The 22,558-nt window shown below is 39.0% G+C and overlaps 1 protein-coding gene across 2 annotated transcripts in view; it reads left to right on the top strand.

Moving 5' to 3' along the window:
* The window catches only part of pcdh17 (protocadherin 17), a 94,555-nt gene extending 74,075 nt beyond the window's left edge, over positions 1–20,480 (top strand). Inside the window, exons 5-6 of one of the 2 annotated variants that reach the window (XM_047362992.1) lie at positions 16,185–16,277; positions 16,360–16,533. In XM_047362992.1, the coding sequence (XP_047218948.1) occupies positions 16,185–16,273 (89 nt within the window). In that variant the 3' untranslated portion in view covers positions 16,274–16,277; positions 16,360–16,533. Of the gene's footprint in view, positions 1–16,184; positions 16,278–16,359; positions 16,534–20,290 lie in introns of those variants that run through there. The other variant, XM_047362993.1, reaches the window with a different exon arrangement.
* Positions 20,481–22,558: the final 2,078 nt, after the last annotated feature.

The raw sequence follows: 22,558 nt of genomic DNA, 5'->3' as shown, positions 1-22,558 counted from the left end.
CACAAACAAAATCAAACTTCATAAAATGAAAAACGTTTAGATCATTTCAATCTAAATCCTTCTATTTCTCTGCCCAAACACTTAACCTCATGAACTGTGGTGAGGAACGTTGTCCAAGGTGGCGAAGTTTGAAGAAACGTCCACAGTCAGCTTCCAGCTAACTTCCATAGCTGTGGATGAAAGACGGCTCATTGCGTCCACCAACCACACTGCACATTAACACGGTGATGCGGTTTCTGCTGTCTTCCTTCCAGACCGGGAGGCCAAGTCTTTGCAAGGGCTTCTCTGGAGCACCGTTTGCTTCTGCAGGCCTCAGAGAGAGTCAGGCAATGCTTATACCTTAATTTCCCCTTTTTATGAATGAGTACTGGGTACACAAACAGTTATTCACTCGTACTTAACTGGTGCATATGATCGCGTGATCTTATGACACTCTTGGATCCAGTTGAAGATTCTTTTTGCCAGCAGAAACATTAGCGCACTGGGCCTCCCCCATCCTGGTCCCACAGAGGAGCAGTGGAAAGAGGGAGACTTGTGGGAGAGGGGGTGCTCTTGTACAGACAGTGGCATCATGGGAACTCCGCTGTTACAGTTTGCTTGGCTGTGCCGGAAGTAGGTTAAATGCACTTTATTTTGAAAGTTCCAGAAGAGTCCGTACCGGAGTTTAATGTTGAAATCCATGGCTGGGTCCCATCTCTATGTACAGTACATATTCACCGATTTCTCCAATATCTAATGCAAATGTGTCAAAGATTTAAAGGTTCACAAAACTCTGTTAACATAAACCTCTGTGACAATTATGAATTTTGAGTTTTTTTTAAGATGTTTGAAGCACACGTTGATCTTGATCCAGCTCTAGTTAGCCATAAGCTTCAGCCTCGTGCTCCATCTCATCTGCATTTATATTCAAAGAAGAGGCCAATAGAGGCATATGCAGATAAGATATTAATGGTTCATAACCTTTCATCACATTATTTATAAAATCCAGACTTATACCTTTAAAAGAACTGAATTAAACTAATAAATAACTGATTTTCAGTTATAACATGTTTGAGCTGGAATGTTCAATTGCTTATATTTGTGAAAAAGCTGTTTAGTTACATTGATATTTAAGGCAGCAGTTAAGTTAATTGTTTATGATTACAAATTTCTGTGTCAAAAAAAATAATTCAGCTACATCAAGGTTAATTATTCATGGAATAATTTAGAATTTGAAGAAGACTCCATCAAATTAACTTTTATTTTGACCAGAGAGGGAATGTTTTACCCCTTGCTGAATTAACGGACCATTGGTATGCACCCAGGGTTTTTTTTTCTGTTTGTATCTAACTAGTCGCCTCAAGGCAGATATTAATTAAAAAGATAGCTGAGGCACTCTTACATAAAAACACTACTGCTAACACTGCAGCGGGTTCATGCTCGACTGAGTGGTTCTGGCCGGCAGTCAGAGTTTTTCTAAACCCACAGCATACCTTTGAGCAAATAACAGGCTGTCTTGTTGTACATGTCTTTCACCTTCAATCAAGAACTTTACAGATCACACCACTCATTAAGGAAACCGCATTAAGGTGTGAAATATTAATGATTTGGTGCAGTGCATGGTTTGTAGTAGAAAGAAATGCAGAAAGTGAGGTAAACTCCAACCCAAAGATAAGATATACATTTCAGATTCACATGTCTGCAGCACACTTCATTTCAGAGTATATCAGAGTCATGAAACAGAAATTGATGTAACCATGATGACAACATTGCATACAGTATCTATGTTTATTCATGAAACATTAAAACTTTGCATATAGTTTTAGGGTATAAACAACTAAATGAGGTGACAGACTCATTTAGTTGTTTAGTCTCAGGCAAGCAGAGGTTGAGGTTTCAACTTAACAGTAGATGGGAAAACATATTTCTGCATTTTAATCAAGGTCCTTGATCCAAATTGTTGTGCTGATGGGAATTAATCAAGCACTGTTCTGTATTAAGCTGGCTAAAAGGGCAGCTGGGGAGAAGATCATTTCAACATTAAGAGAAAAAGGTATTTATCATACAAAAGGACATGGATTTATTTGTGGCAGAGTTTGGGAAGGTACAGAAAATCAGAATATGTGCTGCATCTCTGTGCGAGGAGGACTCTGCATCTGTGAGAGAAAAAAATATGAATGGAAGTCTCTCATTGTGTTGAATAGCTGGCAAATAAAGTGCAGGACATTCACAGCCTAACTGTAGTTAACATTCAGACATGAACATGTTGGGCCACATGAAAAAAGTTTGATCAAATGAAATTCATTACGTTTGTGTTATTTGGGATTATAATCCAATCGACAGTCTTAAACCTCTATATGAAGCGACTGTATTTTGTAACCTCATTGACAAAAACAGATAGAACGCACATAGCCTATCTCTCTGTGAGTTTGTAGAAGGTAATGGGATATGAAGTGAAGTGAAGCTCTGTGACACACCTTTTGAAATCAGGCAACCATCCATCTATTCATTTTCTATACCTGCTTATCCTTGCAGGCTCTGGGGGTGGGGGTGGGGGTGGGCTGGTGCCTTTCTCCAGATGTCTTCTTGTGAGAGGTGAGGTACACCTGGGACAGCACACCATGCACACCCGCATTCATACCTAAGGACAATTTAGAGTTGCTAATTAACCTTACTGTTATGTTTTGGACTGTGAGAGGAAGCCATAGAGTCTATAAAGAACCCATTTATCACATGCAGGCTGTAGGACCTTGCTTCTGCAAAGTAATAGTGCTCACAACTGTGCAGCCATGAAATCAAGAAGAGCTTCCAAATTGTTTACCAAGGAACCCCACATATGTTAAAAACATTTAAATATTTTACAATAACATTTAATGTAAATAATAATAAAGTAGTAAAAAGGAAAGGAGAAAGACTCACACTGAAGAAAATAACCTTTAAACATTTTTCTCTGTAATTATATCTCTAATGAGGCAACTGACATGAAGTTTACTAAAATTAATTGACTACTTTGTAAAAAAGCCTTTAGTGGTAACGACAATTTCACTATATGTCATGTATGGAGAATTTAGTTATAGTGTCTGGGTGAGATTTTGATCAATCCCTTCACAAAAACGGTCTTCAGATCTTTTTTTTCTGGAGAACCTCTTCTATGCACTCTGATCTTCTGTTCTTTCTATACATTTTCCATTTGGTTCAAGTCAGGTGATTGACTGGGCCATCTAGGCAGCTTTATTTATTTTCTCTGAAACCAATTGATAGTTGCCTTTGCTATGTTTTGGGGATTGTGGTCTTGCTTAAAAGGCCAACCATGTTTTGTCTTCAGTTCCTTACCAGGAAGGTCTTGGTACATTTCTCCATGTATCCTTCTTTCATCTATAATGGGGTGCAATGCCATTCCTCATTCAAATAAGATGCATGCAATGAGATCCAAGGTGTTCAGGTTTGGTGAAATCTAACAAGACTATCATCTCCCAGCAATGCATTTTCTTGTCCAATTGTTCTGCAGCAAGCAAACAAGCTTCAATGTTCCTTTTTCTTCATCTGTGGAAGCTTGAGTGTACATAAACACCTTTGCATTGAGTGTATTACTCAGTGTTTTCATGGAAAAACTGTAGCCTACCAGCAAATTCCATGTCTTTTGAAACCTATCTGCAACTGGATTCAGATTTCTCATCTGTAAGAAACTTTATGAGAAACACTGATAAGAGTCAGGGTTCTTTTTAACACGAACAACAAAATTGTCTTGCTTCTCTGCCCCTTTGCACCATCTTTTCTTCATTTGTTCAATATTTATTCCCTCTGTCATTCCAGTTTTATGCATAAGTTAAGTTCAGACTTACTTATTTTTCGTTATTTGTACCTGTGGCTTACTTCAATTGTTACTGACAAATAGTTTATATTTAATACCAGTAGCCCCATTAGAAATACAGTACAGACCAAAGGTTTGGACACACCTTCTCAATCAAAGCGTTTTCTTTATTTTAATGACTATGAATATTGTAGCTTCACACTGAAAGCATCAAAACTATGAATTAACGCATGTGGAATTATATACTGAACAACAAAGTGTGAAACAACTGAAAATATGTCTTATATTCTAGGTTCTTCAAAGTAGCCACCATTTGTTTAGATTACTGCTCCACACACTCTTGGCATTCTGTTGATGAGCTTCAAGAGGTAGTCACCTGAAATGGTTTTCACTTCACAGGTGTGCCCTTTCAGGTTTAATAAGTGGGATTTCAAGCCTTATAACTGGAGTTGGGACCATCAGTTGTGTTGTGCAGGAGTTGGATACAGTACACAGCTGATAGTCCTACTGAATAGACTGTCAGAATTTGTATTATGGCAAGAAAAGAGCAGCTAAGTTAAAAAAAAACGAGTGGCCATCATTACTTTAAGAAATTAAGGTCAGTCAATCCAAACAATTGGGAAAACTTTGAAAGTGTCCCCAAGTGCAGTCGCAAAAACCATCAAGCGCTACAAAGAAACTGGCTCACATGAGGACCGCCTCAGGAAAGGAAGACCAAGAGTCACCTCTGCTGCGGACAATAAGTTCATCTGAGTCACCAGCCTCAGAAATCGCAGGTTAACAGCAGCTCAGATTAGAGAACAGGTCAATGCCAGACAGAGTTCTAGCAGCAGACACATCTCTAGAACAACTGTTAAGAGGGGACTGTGTGAATCAGGCCTTCATGGTAAAATAGCTGCTAGGAAACCACTGCTGAGGACAGGCAACAAGCAGAAGAGACTTGTTTGGGCTAAAGAACACAAGGAATGGACATTAGACCAGTGGAAATCTGCACTTTGGTCTGATGAGTCCAAGTTTGAGATCTTTAGTTCCAACCACCGTGTCTTTGTGCGGCACAGAAGAGGTGAATGAATGGACTCTACATGCCTGGTTCCCATCGTGAAGCATGGAGGAGGAGGTGTGATGGTGTGGGTGTGCGTTGCTGGTGACACTGTTGGGGATTTATTCAAAATTGAAGGCATACTGAACCAGCATGGCTAACACAGCATCTTGCAGCGGCATGCTATTCCATCCGGTTTGCGTTTAGTTGGACCATCATTTATTTTTCAACAGGACAATGACCCCAAACACACCTCCAGGCTGTGTAAGGGCTATTTGACCAAGAAGGAGAGTGATGGGGTGCTGTGCCAGATGACCTGGCCTCCCCAGTCACCGGACTTGAACCCAATCGAGATGGTTTGGGGTGAGCTGGACTGCAGAGTGAAGGCAAAAGGGCCAACAAGTGCTAAGCATCTCTGGGAACTCCTTCAAGACTGTTGGAAAACCATTTCAGGTGACTACCTCTTGAAGCTCATCAACAAAATGCCAAGAGTGTGCAGTAATCAAAGCAAAAGGTGGCTACTTTGAAGAACCTAGAATATAAGACATATTTTCAGTTGTTTCACACTTTTTTGTTCAGTATATAATTCCACGTGCGTTAATTCATAGTTTTGATGCTTTCAGTGTGAAGCTACAATATTCATAGTCATTAAAATAAAGAAAACGCTTTGATTGAGAAGGTGTGTCCAAACTTTTGGTCTGTACTGTATATTTGCCTAAACAAATGTTGACATGTTCGATGCATATTTTCCTTGCTGTATTTATTCTGCTAAACTAAAGCAAGTTCTAGACTCTGCTCACTCCCTCAAAGTTTTCTCTTTCTCTACTGCTATAATCGGTCCCTCTGCTTATGCTAAATTTCTGCTGCTGTCATGTTTTTGGCATTTAATTTGCTCTGATTGCTAAAGAAGAAGGAGGAGGTTCAAATTTGCTGTACTGACAATCAGTGTCCCAGCACTCACTCAGCGTGCGGAAGGGTATGTCCCCAATTCCTTTACTTCCTTGTGCAAGATTTCTGAAAGTCTTTTTGTTATGATAAAAAACAGAAACACCATGTTTGAAGTTCCCAGTTCTTTTAACAGAAATACCAATTACAAAAGCTATGACCACAGAGGATGTTTTAAAGTTTAATCACAGAATAAAAATAATGAAAAAAACGTTTTGCGTATGGGTATTGACTGTTGGACAATGTTTTGCTTAATATTGGTCCATTTGTAAGTTGCTGGACACCAGGAAGCCTTCCGCCATCATCGGCCATTTTGTATCCCAGGACAGTCCGCTACTACAAATCCCAGCGGCCACCGCGGCTTATAGGACAGGGGCGTTGCAGCTCTGATGCCACAGTCAACTATATAACAGAGTATGAGACGGCCCACCATTGCTTTCAGCTTGGGACCGAGACGCGGTTACCTCGCAAGTGGAGCATCACTCTGGAGAAGAAATCCCACGTGGACTTTCATTCATTCTCCCTGTTGGCCAACGAGAAAATTAAGCGAATTAAGCTTACAGGAATAAGAAGGCTTGTAAGTTTCAACTTTACCGATCGACGACGTGGATTTAACACGTAACCAAAAAACCGCGGAGGTTCAAGGAGACGGGATTGCCACCCTTGTTTTTGTTCCGGTCGACTGTTGACGGTCCGTGATACTGCTTTTCTGCCAAGGAAGCCAGAAGAAACGAACCATTCTACTCTTAGTTATCCACGGACGCGTGGAAACTCTCTCCCCCCCCCCCCCCCCCTTCTCTACCTCTCTGGCCCAAGGAAGACTTCAACAAGTAAAGTCCGTTTGTTCCCTTTATTTCTTTATTAGAAATAGCGTGGGCAGGGTAGAGTAGGGATTTAGTGCGATTTAGAATCGCCACTTATAGTCTAATGTGTTCTGAATTGTATGTGCATGCCATTGTTTTTTTGAAACCTGATTGCTGTTGAATTTCAGAGGCCGCCGAGTCTCACAAGTTGTGTTTTTACTGTCTGGACACCTGAACGCAGGTGTGCTGTGAAACTGGACTGCTATAATAACGTTATGTTGAAAATCAACCATTTTCTTTGTCTTCAACTTTGTGCTTTACTAGCTTGCCGCCAAAAGTTTTATTATCCTTTGTCCTCTGGGTTTACAACTTTGCTTGGGGAAGTTTTATGACTGCCTGTGTTCCACTGAGCTACACTTGGGGGGTGTGCTCCCGTAGCTCTGCTCAACACCATAATGGCTTGTTGGATTTTCATACACAATCCATGTTGTTTTGTTCTGTTTTGTTTTATTGGTTTAGTTAGATATTTTACCTCTTTTTGTGTAGGACTTTGCATGTTTGATTAGGTGAAGATTATTGAATCGGAAAAGCGAATTGTATCAGGGCTGTTAATTTAATAAATATTCACGTAGATAAAGCGAAGGCGTTTTTTTGTTTATTTTGTGCAAGAATGATTTTTGAGTCAAAATAAGGTTAAAGATCCCCACGTTTTGGCAGAAACGGTCAATGAAACAGTGACATCTAATAATAGTTATCAACTATTACTGAGAATTTAATAATTGTAATTATCAAAGGCGTTGAGCCACAATTACAACACCAGAGGACATCTCTGATTTCGATTCATTAAGAAGGATTTTTGGTTAAGAAATTGATTTTCTCAAATTATGATTTTTAATTATAATTCTTGATAAATATTAATCAACAATCATAATCCCAACATGGCAAAATTAATTAGCTAGAACAATGCAACTCTACTTCCATGAAATTCAAAAGAAGATGTATGCAGATACAGGTCCTTCTCAAAATATTAGCATATTGTGATAAAGTTAATTATTTTCCATAATGTAATGATGAAAATTTAACATTCATATATTTTAGATTCATTGCACACTAACTGAAACATTTCAGGTCTTTTATTGTCTTAATATGGATGATTGTAGCATACAGCTCATGAAAACCCAAAATTCCTATCTCACAAAATTAGCATATTTCATCCGATCAATAAAAGAAAAGTGTTTTTAATACAAAAAACGTCAACCTTCAAATAATCATGTACAGTTATGCACTCAATACTTGGTCGGAAATCCTTTGGCAGAAATGACTGCTTCAATGGCATGGAGGCAATCAGCCTGTGCCACTGCTGAGGTCTTATGGAGGCCCAGGATGCTTCGATAGCAGCCTTTAGCTCATCCAGAGTGTTGGGTCTTGAGTCTCTCAACATTCTCTTCACAATATCCCACAGATTCTCTATGGGGTTCAGGTCAGGAGAGTTGGCAGGCCAATTGAGCACAGTGATACCATGGTCAGTAAACCATTTACCAGTGGTTTTGGCACTGTGAGCAGGTGCCAGGTCGTGCTGAAAAATGAAATCTTCATCTCCATAAAGCTTTTCAGCAGATGGAAGCATGAAGTGCTCCAAAATCTCCTGATAGCTAGCTGCATTGACCCTGCCCTTGATAGAACACAGTGGACCAACACCAGCAGCTGACACGGCACCCCAGACCATCACTGACTGTGGGTACTTGACACTGGATTTCTGGCATTTTGGCATTTCCTTCTCCCCAGTCTTCCTCCAGACTCTGGCACCTTGATTTCCGAATGACATGCAGAATTTGCTTTCATCCGAAAAAAGTACTTTGGACCACTGAGCAACAGTCCAGTGCTGCTTCTCTGTAGCCCAGGTCAGGCGATTCTGCCGCTGTTTCTGGTTCAAAAGTGGCTTGACCTGGGGAATGCGGCACCTGTAGCCCATTTCCTGCACACGCCTGTGCACGGTGGCTCTGGATGTTTCTACTCCAGACTCAGTCCACTGCTTCCGCAGGTCCCCCAAGGTCTGGAATCGGCCCTTCTCCACAATCTTCCTCAAGGTCCGGTCACCTCTTCTCGTTGTGCAGCGTTTTCTGCCACACTTTTTCCTTCCCACAGACTTCCCACTGAGGTGCCTTGATACAGCACTCTGGGAACAGCCTATTCGTTCAGAAATTTCTTTCTGTGTCTTACCCTCTTGCTTGAGGGTGTCAATAGTGGCCTTCTGGACAGCAGTCAGGTCGGCAGTCTTACCCATGATTGGGGTTTTGAGTGATGAACCAGGCTGGGAGTTTTAAAGGCCTCAGGAATCTTTTGCAGGTGTTTAGAGTTAACTCGTTGATTCAGATGATTAGGTTCATAGCTCGTTTAGAGACCCTTTTAATGATATGCTAATTTTGTGAGATAGGAATTTTGTGTTTTCAAGAGCTGTATGCCAAAATCATCCGTGTTAAGACAATAAAAGACCTGAAATATTTCAGTTAGTGTGCAATGAATCTAAAATATATGAATGTTAAATTTTCATCATGACATTATGGAAAATAATTAACTTTATCACAATATGCTAATATTTTGAGAAGGACCTGTATTTGCAAATTCAACTGATGACTTACACACCCATACAATATGTTTTTTTGGGTTGTTTTTGTTGGCCTTATATTGTTGTTTAGTCCCCTTCATAAAATTTTGAATATACGCTTGCTTAATTTTCAATATAAAAATGTTAGACTAAAAAAATGTCACAAAACCCAAGAATAGGCTTGAAAAATTCTTAAACTCTTACTTAAACTTTGTACTGTGAACTGTTAAAGGATACCACAAAAACAAAAACAGTTTTGTTTTTTGTTGTCAACATGACTACATATTTTAGTTTAAAAAATCTCTTTAATTTCCTTTTAAGTTGCACCTATGTTGTGTGTAAACATAATTTCCTCCTGTCTATTCAATTCAATTCAATTTAATTCAGTTTAGTTTGGTTAAATTAAATTCAAAAATACTTTATTAATTCCAGTAGGAAATTAAATGTTGTTGTAGCTCATATTAAGCAGGTTTCTTCAAAGAGCTGTTCTAGATGCTGATGACTGTGGGCAGGAAGGATCTGTAGTGGTCTGTCTTACAGTACATCTGAAAAAGCCTCTGACTAAAGACACTATGTTGTTGTACAACAGTCTCATGAAGAGGATGCTCAGGGTTCTCCATAATGTTCTTCATTTTATGAAGTATCTTTATGTGCCCCAAAAAAAAAAAACAGTACAGCAGGTAACTATCGCAACAATACTTAAATGACTGTTTAACACTCTTGCATTCATCAAACAAAATAAGAAATTGCTTCTCACTGTTCTTTTTCTGAATAAAACTAGTTTGCCAGCTGTTCTGAACAAATATTTATTATAGGACATATATCAAATGAAATACTGAGGATGTTTCCCTCTTTAGCATTTTCACCCATCACCTAAGGTGTAACTAAACTAGAAATTAATACTTACTGAGAAACCTCAAAAATTTGATGAATGTTTCATGATATATAACATTTGAAAAGAAATTTGTTTCCGCACCCCACGCTGCAAACTGCAAGTCCTTGTTCACTTTTAAAGCCCTCTTCACTGTTGCTGTGTTCAAGTGTTTTGACCCGAAGCAGAATTGAAAGCAACGAAATATTGGTTCCAGACAGCCTCTATGAAGGGACCAGTTCACATAAGTGGGGGGAAAATGCTAGATGAAAAGGTCAATAAGCAGCACAGGAAACTTAATATGAAGTAGACATATGAATTCCATCACATGGATTAGTGCCGCTGGCAAAGTGCAGGACTGACTGACACTGCCGAATCAATTCATAAATATCCAATGTCTTCTGCGTAAGACACTCGAGTGCTAAGGGGACCTTCCACTAAATGCCACCAGGACTTTTAGAATTATTCCATTCAACTATTTTGCCTCTTGTAATTGGTCATTTTTCTGCTTTTAGTGTTTTTTTTTGCCATTCGGACACTTAATTAAGATTTTTTCTTTAATGGTTATGTTTTTCAACCACAAAAAATTTAATAATTGTTTACTCAAAAATATTCTCCTTACCTTTGTCCAAACACAAAAAGCTAATATTTAATGAATAATGATGAGGACCTTATTATTGATTACAAACTGTAAAACAGGCTCTATGTGGGATTTTTTTGTGATCTGCTGAAATAAGGAATTCAATACAACCAATACAGCAAGTGATTTTACTGTTAACTTTCGTTGATGAATCATCAGATACCAACGGGGACAGGCTGTACTGGATGAAAGAAAAGACAGATTGTTAACTAATCAGACTATAACAACAGGATGTGCTTTAAATTGCATGGGAGGGAACAGGAAGGTCAATATTACAGTAACAGAATATGACTTTGGGGACAACGTTTTTAGGACTAAAGCTGTTAGAGTTTGGCAGAATACCACACCACCGATCCAATTCTCTAATATCAATTAGCCAGACAATTGTTAAATACGCTTTTAGTCACAATGTCATTTTGAGAGCGTTCTTTGGGAAAAATCTTGTGCCATACATACATACTGAAGTGAAAGAGGGGCACATGCAGACGGGTACCCCCCGTGCACACCAATTACTTTTGCTGCATGATAAATCACTGCGATAGGAAAAATAAATTAGTGGAACAAATTATTACATTTATCGTAATAGCTTTTGCTCTTTATCTATCGTATTTGCTTACTTTGTTATAATAAGAACACAAATGACATTTCCAAGTAATTATGTGATTTAGTGCTGGCGTCCTGTCTGTCAGTCTGGTTCAACAGCAATCCTGCCACCCTCAACAAGCTCACAGTTCACTGTGGCAGAGTCACAAATGTCACACTGTCAGTACAAACCCACAATTTTCTATGAGTGTGGATTTAAAGATCTTTTTTATCTGATTTTGAATTACAGAGTGTTGTAGCTGGAAAATACAGGATTTTGTGCTTAATTGTAATGCTGACAAATGATTTTACCATGAAAACTCTTTACTTTGATGACTAAAGACTTTGGCCCTGAGACTGAACTGATCAGTGACAACACATTTGTCTGCTGGCACCTCTTCCGTTACTTCATTCTGGTCAAACTGCTGGCTTTACCATGATATTGTGTGTACAACGATGGCAGCTGGCAACCTACAGTGGGATCAAAGCCCTGAGCCTCTGCTGCCCTCCCTTTGTTTTTAAAGTTTATGGATCTCCCGAATGAACACAGCTACGGATATCATGCAGGGACATCGGCTTCACTTTGAACTCAAAAGCACGGTTCACAAAGGCGATTAAAACCTGTGACAGCTTGCTTGCATATGATTTAAACCCTCACAGCCACCCCCAAGTATTCCCCAAAATTATCAAATGAAACACGAGAGTTCAAATGAACTTTATATCAATGACAACTGAGAAACGGAACAATCAAATATGAATTGGCAAGGGAAAAGCAAACAGTGGGTTGCTAAACAGGCAGAGTAACAAACAGAGGTCTTCTCTCAGTTAATGGCTACTGCAAATAAAATAGGCCTTGAGGGATTTAAAAGGCTGCAGCTGACAGTTAAAGCAGTCCAAAGCAGATCTAAAACAAAGTGAGAATGCGATGCTTCCACATGGCAACAACCCAGGAAGGATAAGAGGGTGTAAATAACAGACATTCCCTGGAGATGTGCGCCACATACCACTAAGATTCACTCGGTTGGGGGTTTGATCTGTCTAAATGTTATCTGACATCTGTACCAGTTACCAGGAAAATTACCTTTAAGAATTTACTACTTTAGCCTCACAATGTTAGCAGTTTCCATCTTCCTTCTTTTAATTCGCAGTGCCAAAGCACCAACATTTTATTGTATATGTTAAATCAAGATAAGGCACATATATGCATTATTCAATGCACATATTTTGCCCATATTTGTGCCATTATGTATCTTTATATTGTAAGCAGACCACACACTGAAGAACTGCCTCAGGATAAGCATTTCAAGTCACAGTTAAATCATAGTAGCCTGAGGTTTTTCAGGAAAAAGAAAAAAAAAAGAAAACAGCCATACATTTCCATTTATGTCACTTTCTGCTCTTATCTGGTCAAACATCTCTACCATCACATCTCCGTTACCTTAATGGAAAACATTAGAGATGCCCTTCTAATGTTTCACCCTTTAGATATACTGCTGGCTTTATCTCTCCCTTTGTCTTCTACCAGACCACCCAGATTATCGGCGTGTGACGTGATTGAGTAACTGTGTGTGTCGAGCATCTGAGCTCGTATTACAGCTTAGATCACAGCCCACTGCACATCTGAACACCCTGCTTTCAAGTGCCCTCTGAGTGGCAGAAGGACGGTGACTTGCTGTCTCAGATCCACTGTGTTACACAGTGCACCTGTCACTGGCTTACAATGACGTGTCAAGTTGTACATGGAAGGTGTGTGCTCAGGGAAATTATTCTGGTTAAATTACCTAGTTTGTCTTAAAATTCATGTCTTGACAGGCATGCATTAATTGTATGACCAATAAACCGCTCAACAGATTATACTATTGATACAAGCACTGATTTAAATCAACACAAGCTTTCTATAACCAAGTTTCCAATCCTGCATTAGCCACTGAGACACATCAATATTTAATTGACAAAGGACAGGCTGTTAGATTCATTAAAAATGAGAGACCAAAACAATGGCAGCATAGGAAATGAGCAGAGTGACATTGTTATTCTGTGCCTGTGTTTCTGATGCATCCAGTATCCAATCAGCTCTACCAAAGTGATCTATTCCATAAACTCTCAACCACCAAAGCAGATAGCTTTGTAGCACTGAAGAGGCATCAAACAACAGACTTTTCTGCTGTCAGTGGCTCCAAATCTGAAATTAGAAACAGCACACTTAATCTTTTACAACAGTAGTACTTCTCTGACCGAGCTGCTCATAATACAGAGATGATGCAGAATATCTGACAGAATATCTCTGAGACAGATGAGGAATGGAGGTTTTTATAATTATGAAAAAAGTCATTAATTCACATCCAATGACAACAAACACATGAGTGTAAGTATACAGTTAGCAGCTCACCTAATTAACAAGTTAGCACTAACAATAGGAAATCTTACCCAGTGAGCATTTTTTGTCTGAAAACATTTCTAATTAATGTCTAATTATCAATAGACATCTAGGCTAAAAGTGGGTTATACTTAGATCTAACAGTAAATGTTTTTTTATGCATGTTTTTAGACAAGATTATCAAGCATAAAATACAGGCCCTGTAATCAAATTCAGGATGTTGCATTTGCTAACACACTAGCAATGTTTATATCGGCACAATTTCTTGATTAGACTGAAATAAATAAATCCGAATAGTCCATTTATATTATCCACAAAATCAAATAATTTGGTGATGATGTGCATTTAGTTTTACCAAGCTTTATTTAGAATAGAAAACCTTTGACATGCCCGGAGTTGTCACATTTATCTACAACAACCGCAGAAGAAGAAGTTGTACTTCATAGAAGTGTGTTGGACCTCTACTGAGTGCCCGGAATGGACACAGGTTCTAAATGGCTGAGGGTCTAAAGGCGGTTGAGGTACTGTTGGTTACTATAATGAAGCTACAGGCTAAGCCAAACACACTGTTGATGTTACTGCATTGCAGGATGAGAGAGCAGGAGGATTTTAACACCCCTCCAAGTTTTGCCACTAAAGGTGGAAATGCAGCATGTTGACATAGGGTCCAATGCACAGTCAGGTCAGTTTGCCACAATCAGAATGACATGGTCCGAACAAGCATTTACATGCATGCCGTTCGGATTGGAAATCAGCGTAAACCACCCCTCTCATTCAAAATATAATTTTATCTCGATATTTCCACACATTTATCCTCTTGATATCCATTATAATGACACGGTAATTCAAATCAGTACACAGTCATTGCAAAAACAAAAAGAAATAAGTATTATTAAACAACATAAAATAATCTGAGAGATACACATGAAGGAAATAATTTTTGCAGCACCATGGCTAACCTATGGGTGGCAAGCCCACTTTTAAATGAACTTTAGCTATGTCTGAAGAGTCTGAGGTGAAAAAGTCAATAATGTGCACCTCTGGACATTGGATTTTCTTTGTGTTTCAACAGTTTGAGCATATTCAAATAAATCCTTACGATAAAACAAGCTTCAAAGGCAGGACAGACCTATGTTTTCATGGCCATTTGCCTGATAAAAAGTTAGTCTTATTAAGATGTTCTAAACCCTAGGGTTTTCATGCTGTTTTAAAATAATTCACTTATTGTAAAGTGTCAGAGAAAAATCACTAAACATAAGCTGATGTGAAAGTTTGTTTTTGCAAATACCCTACGGTGCAAAGATCCTAACCTGACTGCCGGTCACTGCTGTAGCCTCAACACTGACATCTGGTTTATTGCTTTAAGGGTATTTTAAATAGATTAAAACTGGAAACTAGACCCTGATTACCTGTGTCAAGGTACACTTGATTTTAAAAAGATTGAAAAAACGCGTCATACCATTCTAATGGTTTTGAGTTCCTTTAATAAAGATGCCAAAGATACTAGAGTACTTTTTTAGATATGCAATATTCTTACTGTTTTTGTAACATCTGAAATTTTTTTTATCAGCAGTTGTAATCTGCTTTAGATAAAACAATTTGTTTTTGTTATAGCTTTTCATTTTCAGTTATAGCATGAAACAGTGTTGTTTACTCAAGGTTATTATACTCTTAGAATCCTGTTAAGGCCCATATCTACAGCACACAGTATATTTTAGCACACAAAAAACTGAAATCATGCACGTTGTTACTATAGCATCTAACCAAATGTCATAAAATATAAATGGAAAACAGTGCATGTTTTTGCAGTAATAGGTTGTCCATTCATCACCTCCAGAGTCATTTTGACATGCAAAACCTCTTTAAAGGGCCAGATGGTTCAGCCCTGACGTACATGAACCGTTAAATTTCAAAGGTTGAGATGGTGCCACGGGTGGCAATGCTGCATCTGGCAAAGCACTGAGATGCCTGTGTGGTATGTAGACCACATCCATTCCTGATGGCATCATTCAGCACCAGAGGGGCTCTAATGTCCAATGACAACTGAAAGGCTAAACTGCGAAACTATCTGATGTCCGCAAAACATCAGAGGAGAAAAGGATTAGCTTTTATATATGCAAAACACAGGAAGATATTTCTTTTAAAACTGCTTTGGCCTCATTTTATGGAAATTACAAGAATGTTATTGTGATATTATGCATACAAATCTATCAGAGTCAGACACATTGATGCACCCTGCCGCCTGAAATAATGTACGCTGTCTGCAAAGCCATGCTGGTGTTAAATTTTTTAGAGGTAAACTTTCAACGCTTTGGGCAGAACAGAATTCTAGAGACCTCTACTGTAATGGGTTGGCAACATAATGGTCACTGGCAGAGAGCTCCAAGCTTGGCACATACAGCCCCAAATATCTACATGGCCAGATCTAAAACGGGAGGAATTATGCTTATTTTGTTGTAGGTGAACTGATGTTAGTTGTACCCGTTATTGTGCACCTGTATGCCAATGAATCATTTGCTTGGCATATTGAAGAGACTACAAGAACTCTCCCTTGGGAAGCAGGCTGCTCAGCAGACAATTGCTTGTTGTCACATGGAGGTTATGTAGGCCAGGATATGTAGGCTGGTGAGTACAAAGGAGAGCACTCAGCACCACCCTCTGAAAACTGTTCATAAATACTGCAGAGTGACGCTTTGTCTTTTTGCAGCACTGAACCCAGCCTCATTTACAAGACAGCTGTGCTTTGGCGATGTGCTTCCCAGCCAAACGCAAAGGATACAGCCTGACAGCACCCGTACATTCTGATGTATTGTTGTTAATGTTTAAATGCTTTTACTGCCATGCCAATACAAAGCGCAGTAATGTACTCCCTTCCAAGCATGAGAGGCAGAAATGGAAAAATAAAGTGTGTGAAACTTTTGGAGTTAGAAAGTTCTGATCAGACATCACAGCTCAACAAATCTGACATTTTCATGTGTGGAGCTTTTAGCCTTTCTACAGACATTATTTATCTAGTTTGCACAGCTGACAGCATAAAACATTAAGGCTGTGCGGCAAAAGTTGTGATGTTGCACTAAGCTGTTTAAGGTTACAGCAGATTTAAATAGAGAAGGTGAATCACACACCAGACACACCTGATTAAAAAGGTAAACCTCTCAGCGGTGGATGTTCTTTAGTTAGAAGAGGCATAATTTGAAATAACAAAAAATTCTAGTCTTGACAACCAAACATTGGGGGCTTCAACATGAAGCCTGACACTTGTTTACATAGTAAATTCAAACCTGTCCAGCTTACAACCTGATGTACCTGCTTACTTGGATGAAAAGTACCTCATAAAAATGTGCATTTGCATAAATCTTTGATTTAACACAGATGAATGCACAGGAGAAAGCAACAGCCGCTTTGTTGAGATTAGAAGAGTTTATTTGTCACATTAGTCAGAATTACGTATGTTGATGTCAGCTGTGTGCAATGGGAGCGGTGCAGGAGGCATTAACAAGAAAGGTGAAAAGAGAAGCACAGCAAGGGAGGAAGTGCTGTGTAGATACAAAGAAGCAGAAAGAAAGAAAAGGAAGAAAGAGATGCATTCATTCGACATCTCATTGCCTCATAGGGTGCTCTCTCACCTCCCTCTGCTGATAATAACTATCTTTGCACACTGTGAGCCATGGGAGAGAGGGAAAGCTCCCTTTGCTCCTGCTTCCTAACTCCTAGGAGGGCTTGATGTTGCAGATGTACCCAAGCAACTCTGTTGGACTGAACTCTTCTCCTCTCAGTGGTGGCCGAAAGGATGTCTACTAAGACAGCTGGTGGTCTGTTGTGATGATGGAGGATATGGAGTTAGATAAACTACCTGCTGATGTTAGCTTTAGAAGGCTCTGTTGATACCAGAACCCATCCAAAAGGCCTGAACTCGACTCAGAGAGAGGCGAAGAGATTAAAAGGTTTGAGATAATCCGACAGGATCATGTCGACCATGTGTCATCTTGCTTTCTGGTGTAACCTCTCCCTTTCCCTTTGGATTAAGCGTCTGACTGTTTACTGTGCCACAATTATAGAGGTCATTCCAAACCCGCCATGGAAACAAATTGGAGAGGTAGGGTACATGATCAACAATTCTGCTTCACAAATCCTAAGTCTTGTTTTTATGCTTTGCTGTTTGTCCAAGAACAGATGCAGGGACAGATGAAAAACATGACATTGAAAAGGGTCAAGCTACTTTGGCCCTTCAGCAAAACTGGAAAAAACTATTTTGACCAACTGGGCTAGCAACCAACGTGGTGATTATGGGAAATTATTTGTACATTTGCTGTGCCCTTTCTTTTCTGGAAGGAGAAGGAGAAAAATTATTTTGATGTTAACCTGGACTAAACCAGCCTTTTGTGCCACAGAACTCCAATTTTCCTGCCTTTCACTCACTGTTGTGCCAGTCATTACTTCTCATTTCCTGCAAAGACTTTTTTTCCAGGAACCTTGTTATGTTCACCTACTCTTTCCATCTGTGTCAACTGGTTATCCAAGGTCTGTCTTTATAATGATAAAGGTTTCAAGAGCCTTTTTTAATCTCTTCTTGTGCTGACCATGTTTTTTTTTTTATCTCTGTGTAGACATTTGCCTATTTTAATGTGAGGATCGGGTTGAGAAGTAACGACTTTGGGAGGGTAAACCCAGACAATTTTCTTCCCAGCAACACTCTCCAGCTTATTCAAGGGGATTCCAGGTCTTTCCCATGCTACAAGGAAAATTTAGTCCCCCAACATGTTCTGAGTCTGCCCTTGCACTCCCCCTCAGTGGGATTTGCTAGGAAAACCTCCAAAGAAAATTGCTCTGAAGTCATCCTAATTAACGTTTTTCACGACAACCGGAAGTAGCGTCTACTGGTGCTGGGTCACTTCCTGTTTTTGTGGGTCTCAGACATTTTAAGGAAAAATGGCTCTTATTTTCTCAACAAGGTTGCTAATTTGCCAGCCCTTTCATTCGCTGATGCGGAGGCAATCACAGTGGCGAATTTGTGAACAAATAAACTGGACAAGGGGTATAAGTTCTTCCATGAAGAATATATCCACAGCCATCAAGGTAAGAAAAGTCATAGCTTAGCAAACTCACCGCTAGCTACAACATATGAAGTACATAAACGTCGTAATAAAGAAGCCTAATTTAGTGTGCCATGTGTGAGAGACATGGTATAAACTTTTAAATTATATTTTAATATTTTGATATGTTTGCCTTTACTATTTGTGAACAAAAACGTGCAAGATGTTAGTTAATACATGCTAGATGTTCAAATTGTGCTTTGCTTCTGCATGCCGGTAGTATCAAATATTGTCGAGGGACCGGTAGTGGTCAGAGCTAAATGCTTCAGGTCCATGAAGAAACATGAGGAACCCCACAGACTGCAGGTTTGAAACAGTCAGACAGCCGGTTGGCTCATGTTCATTTGTCCGAGTTCCTGTCCATTTATGACACCTGGAAAACTTTCACCTACAATTGACAACTTCTGTACGACTTAGAGTTAACAATAATATCTTATTGTTCAGTGCTTACTATTTCTCTTCTGCTGCTGTTGCAGCTCATATTCAAATACTATTACGTTATTAAAGCTAAACATGTTATAACAAGTAATTATTTATATATATATGTGCTAAAACCAGGTATCTGTTTTAGATCTCATTGGGAGTTGAAAAGGCTGAGTTGTTGGCTCATTCCTGTAGTTGTGCAGCTGGAAAAGGATTTTGCAACCATGTAGTTGCACTTCTTTACCAGACTGCACACTACTCCCAGCTCCAGCTCCAGCTGCTCCTCCTGCACTGGCTTGCACAAGTCATTTACAAATATGGTACAGACCAAGAACACAGGTAAAAAAAAAAAATAATGAAACACATTTTTTTTCTGTTGTAATGTCATTTAGTACATAAAATTCTCATAACCACAATAACAATATCATACAAAGGTTTCAGTCCACTTTAACCCTCAGCTTCACCAAGTGGTCTGAGATGGATGATTAGGCAATTCCCTCCAGGTGAAGTCATTAGGCTTCCATCATGTGTGTACACCATGAATCTACCCCTCAGGAAGTTGCCCTCAAACAAAAAGAAGTTAGTCTTCAAAATAAAGAGCGTAACAAAACAAGCTTCCTGTTAGTGTCCGTGTGTTCTTCACCTTAGTGAGGGAGATGCTTTCCAGCACCCTCACAGTACCATGTGACAATTGTTGTAATCTCAGTGATACTTGTGTTAAATATACATTTTATCTCATAACTTGTTTGGAGTTTTTTGTTTCTGTAGATAATTTAAAAAATGCAGGCTCAACCTCAATCAATTGATACTATTTGGAAGTTAAGTAAAAATCTTAACTGTCACAAATCTGTCCCTGTGTCCTACCAAATTTCTCACCTGCCCCTGTATTTATTTATTTTTAGTTTATTTGACATATTTTTCTGTTTATTTCTTGTAAGAGGATCCATCCTGAACCTGCCAGCGAGGTGGTGGTGCGAAAGCCCAAAACTGTGGGGAAAAGATGTCTTACGTCCACACACTACAGAGCTTACACAGGTATAATTTTGGGGTTTTCAATATTTTCATGCTAGTTATGTTTCCTTAATCATAACTTATTGTAATTATGTCACTCGTGTTTTGTAGGACCACATCCTGATCCCGACATCATGGCATCGGGAGAAAAACTATGCCAGCTGGACAACAACAACGCTTACAACAATGACTGTTGAGCGGGTATGGCATGATGAATCTTTCATTGATCAGATGAAATCAAAACTAGACATGTTTTACTTCAACACCTTCATTGATGTGTTTATTTCAATGCAGCAAGAATCAGAATAAAATGTATAAATCAGTCTTTTGTTGCTTCGCATTTTAATATTCAGCCTCAAGTTGTTTGAATCACTGTAAATAGTGTAAATAGTTGTTACTCTTGACAAATACATAAATGTGCCAATAAAAAAAAAAAATGAAATGGCATAATTTGGGAAAATATTTATTTGTGATTTTCCTGACTATAGTTGTTTTGGAGCTTATGTTTTAAAAATGCTTTTTTAAGGTTATACCTGCAGGGTTAGCAGGTAATGTACATTAAAAACAGATGGATCTGTCATTTACAAATAATGTACTAATTAAATTTATGCAACCATTTTCGTTTTGATTTGATGGATATTCATTTGCAGCATAATCCACTATCAATTCATCTTGTAGATCTTGTAAATTTTAGTTGTGTTTCTTGCATTTCAACTCAATCCACAAATGAAATTAAAACAGTACAGTTTCTGCGCAAGTATGTTTTATTTTTAAATGTTTAAAAGAATTTAAAACTTTTCAATAGTTAATTTCATAACACTACAACAATTTACATACATGAATGATTTAGTCTTCAAAGCAAAACAGGCCTTGATAATTTGCCATAAAACCACAGCTGAGCCAGATCTGATTGACAGTTCCTATTAAAGTGAGCGGCACAGGACAATCCCAGATGTGGTAGCACTTGACTCTAGTGATAGCTCGCTCCACAATGATTCGCAGCCGAGCAATGGCTTGGGTCTGCTCTGTCTCTTTCTTACTAAACTGGCCAGGATGCTTAAATGGTGGAATTATGAGTTTGGCTCCAACTTCATCAAAGAGGTCTTGAATGAGGAAGCCTTCATCTGACATGACTTTATTCGCCGGCTCAAGCAGAGGAAGGATTCCACTGACCTTAGTGATTTCTTTGCCAGAGATGCAGCCTGTGTACAATGCTGAAATAAATGTCACCAACCCACAGGGAGCAACTCCAATGAGCCTTTTCAGAGTGGTGCGGTTCTTGTAGGCAGAGAACGTTTCGGACTGTAATGTGAGGGATGATGGAGTCTCCAGAGCAACTTCTGTGCAGTCCAAGATGACATGTACATGTACATTTGGAGAGAACTTCAGGAATCTCCGAGGCATACTGGCTTTTACCTTCTCACGGCTAATCCAAATGTTGATGGAAGAGAATACAATAAAAAGGTGGTTGGCCCAGGTGATGGTCACTCGACTGACAGTAGCAATGCTCACTTGAAGCATGGCAGCAATATGCTGCTCCTTCATGCCCACTGCAACCCTGAATGAGTATATTAAAAACCCATCAATCAAAGGCATACTGTGGGCAGGGCTGGGTTCAGCAAATGCTTCATTTCCAATTTTCTTTGCTCTGATCCAGTACACAAGACAGGACTCAGATGGTGCAATGGACTCCCAGTAGATCCAGAAAACACTCTCTGATGGGAATTTGGTGTAGAACCGGATCTGGTCATCAGAGGCACGGTAGCGACTAAAAAGTGTGGGAGACAAATCCACTTTCTCTAGCTTGGCTTCCAACTCCTTAATATATTCAAGCACTTCATCAAGTGCACCTGTAAAACCACAAAATAAGATTATAGCCTGAAAGGCATTAGTCTATAAATAAAGTCTAACCATAAAATAATGACTCACACATACACTGTCATCAAAATGGTCATGTATTAGTATTTTTTTTTACATATATAATATTGACACTATTTTTCAAATGTCACTATTATAAAATTTGTCTTGTTCAATTGCATTTTCATTGGTTAGCAATATTGTTTTATTTATTGAGCTACTGTGATTTATTTCCGGGTGGATCAATAGATTTTGTGAGTGTAAATCCATGTATACAAGTAGCCATCATTTATTTACTCTCTCCACTAGATTGCGTATTACTACACACAGATCACGTCTATGATCATGTCCTACAATTGTAGTAATAGTCATATTTCACCCAAATTATTTTATATGACAAATGTATACATTTTACCATATTTGATATGGGTGGATGTGCTACATAATCATGGTCCGCAGTAGCAGCTTCAGCCTGGCTAGCTTGCTGTGAGATGGCAAGCTGCCGTTTCTCAGCCCTCTCAA

This window comes from Girardinichthys multiradiatus, chromosome 4 (assembly GCF_021462225.1).
Source record: "Girardinichthys multiradiatus isolate DD_20200921_A chromosome 4, DD_fGirMul_XY1, whole genome shotgun sequence".
Classification (NCBI taxonomy): Eukaryota; Metazoa; Chordata; class Actinopteri; order Cyprinodontiformes; family Goodeidae; genus Girardinichthys; species Girardinichthys multiradiatus.
Note: the sequence above shows the minus strand (reverse complement) of the source record. Positions and strands in the feature narration are given on the sequence as shown.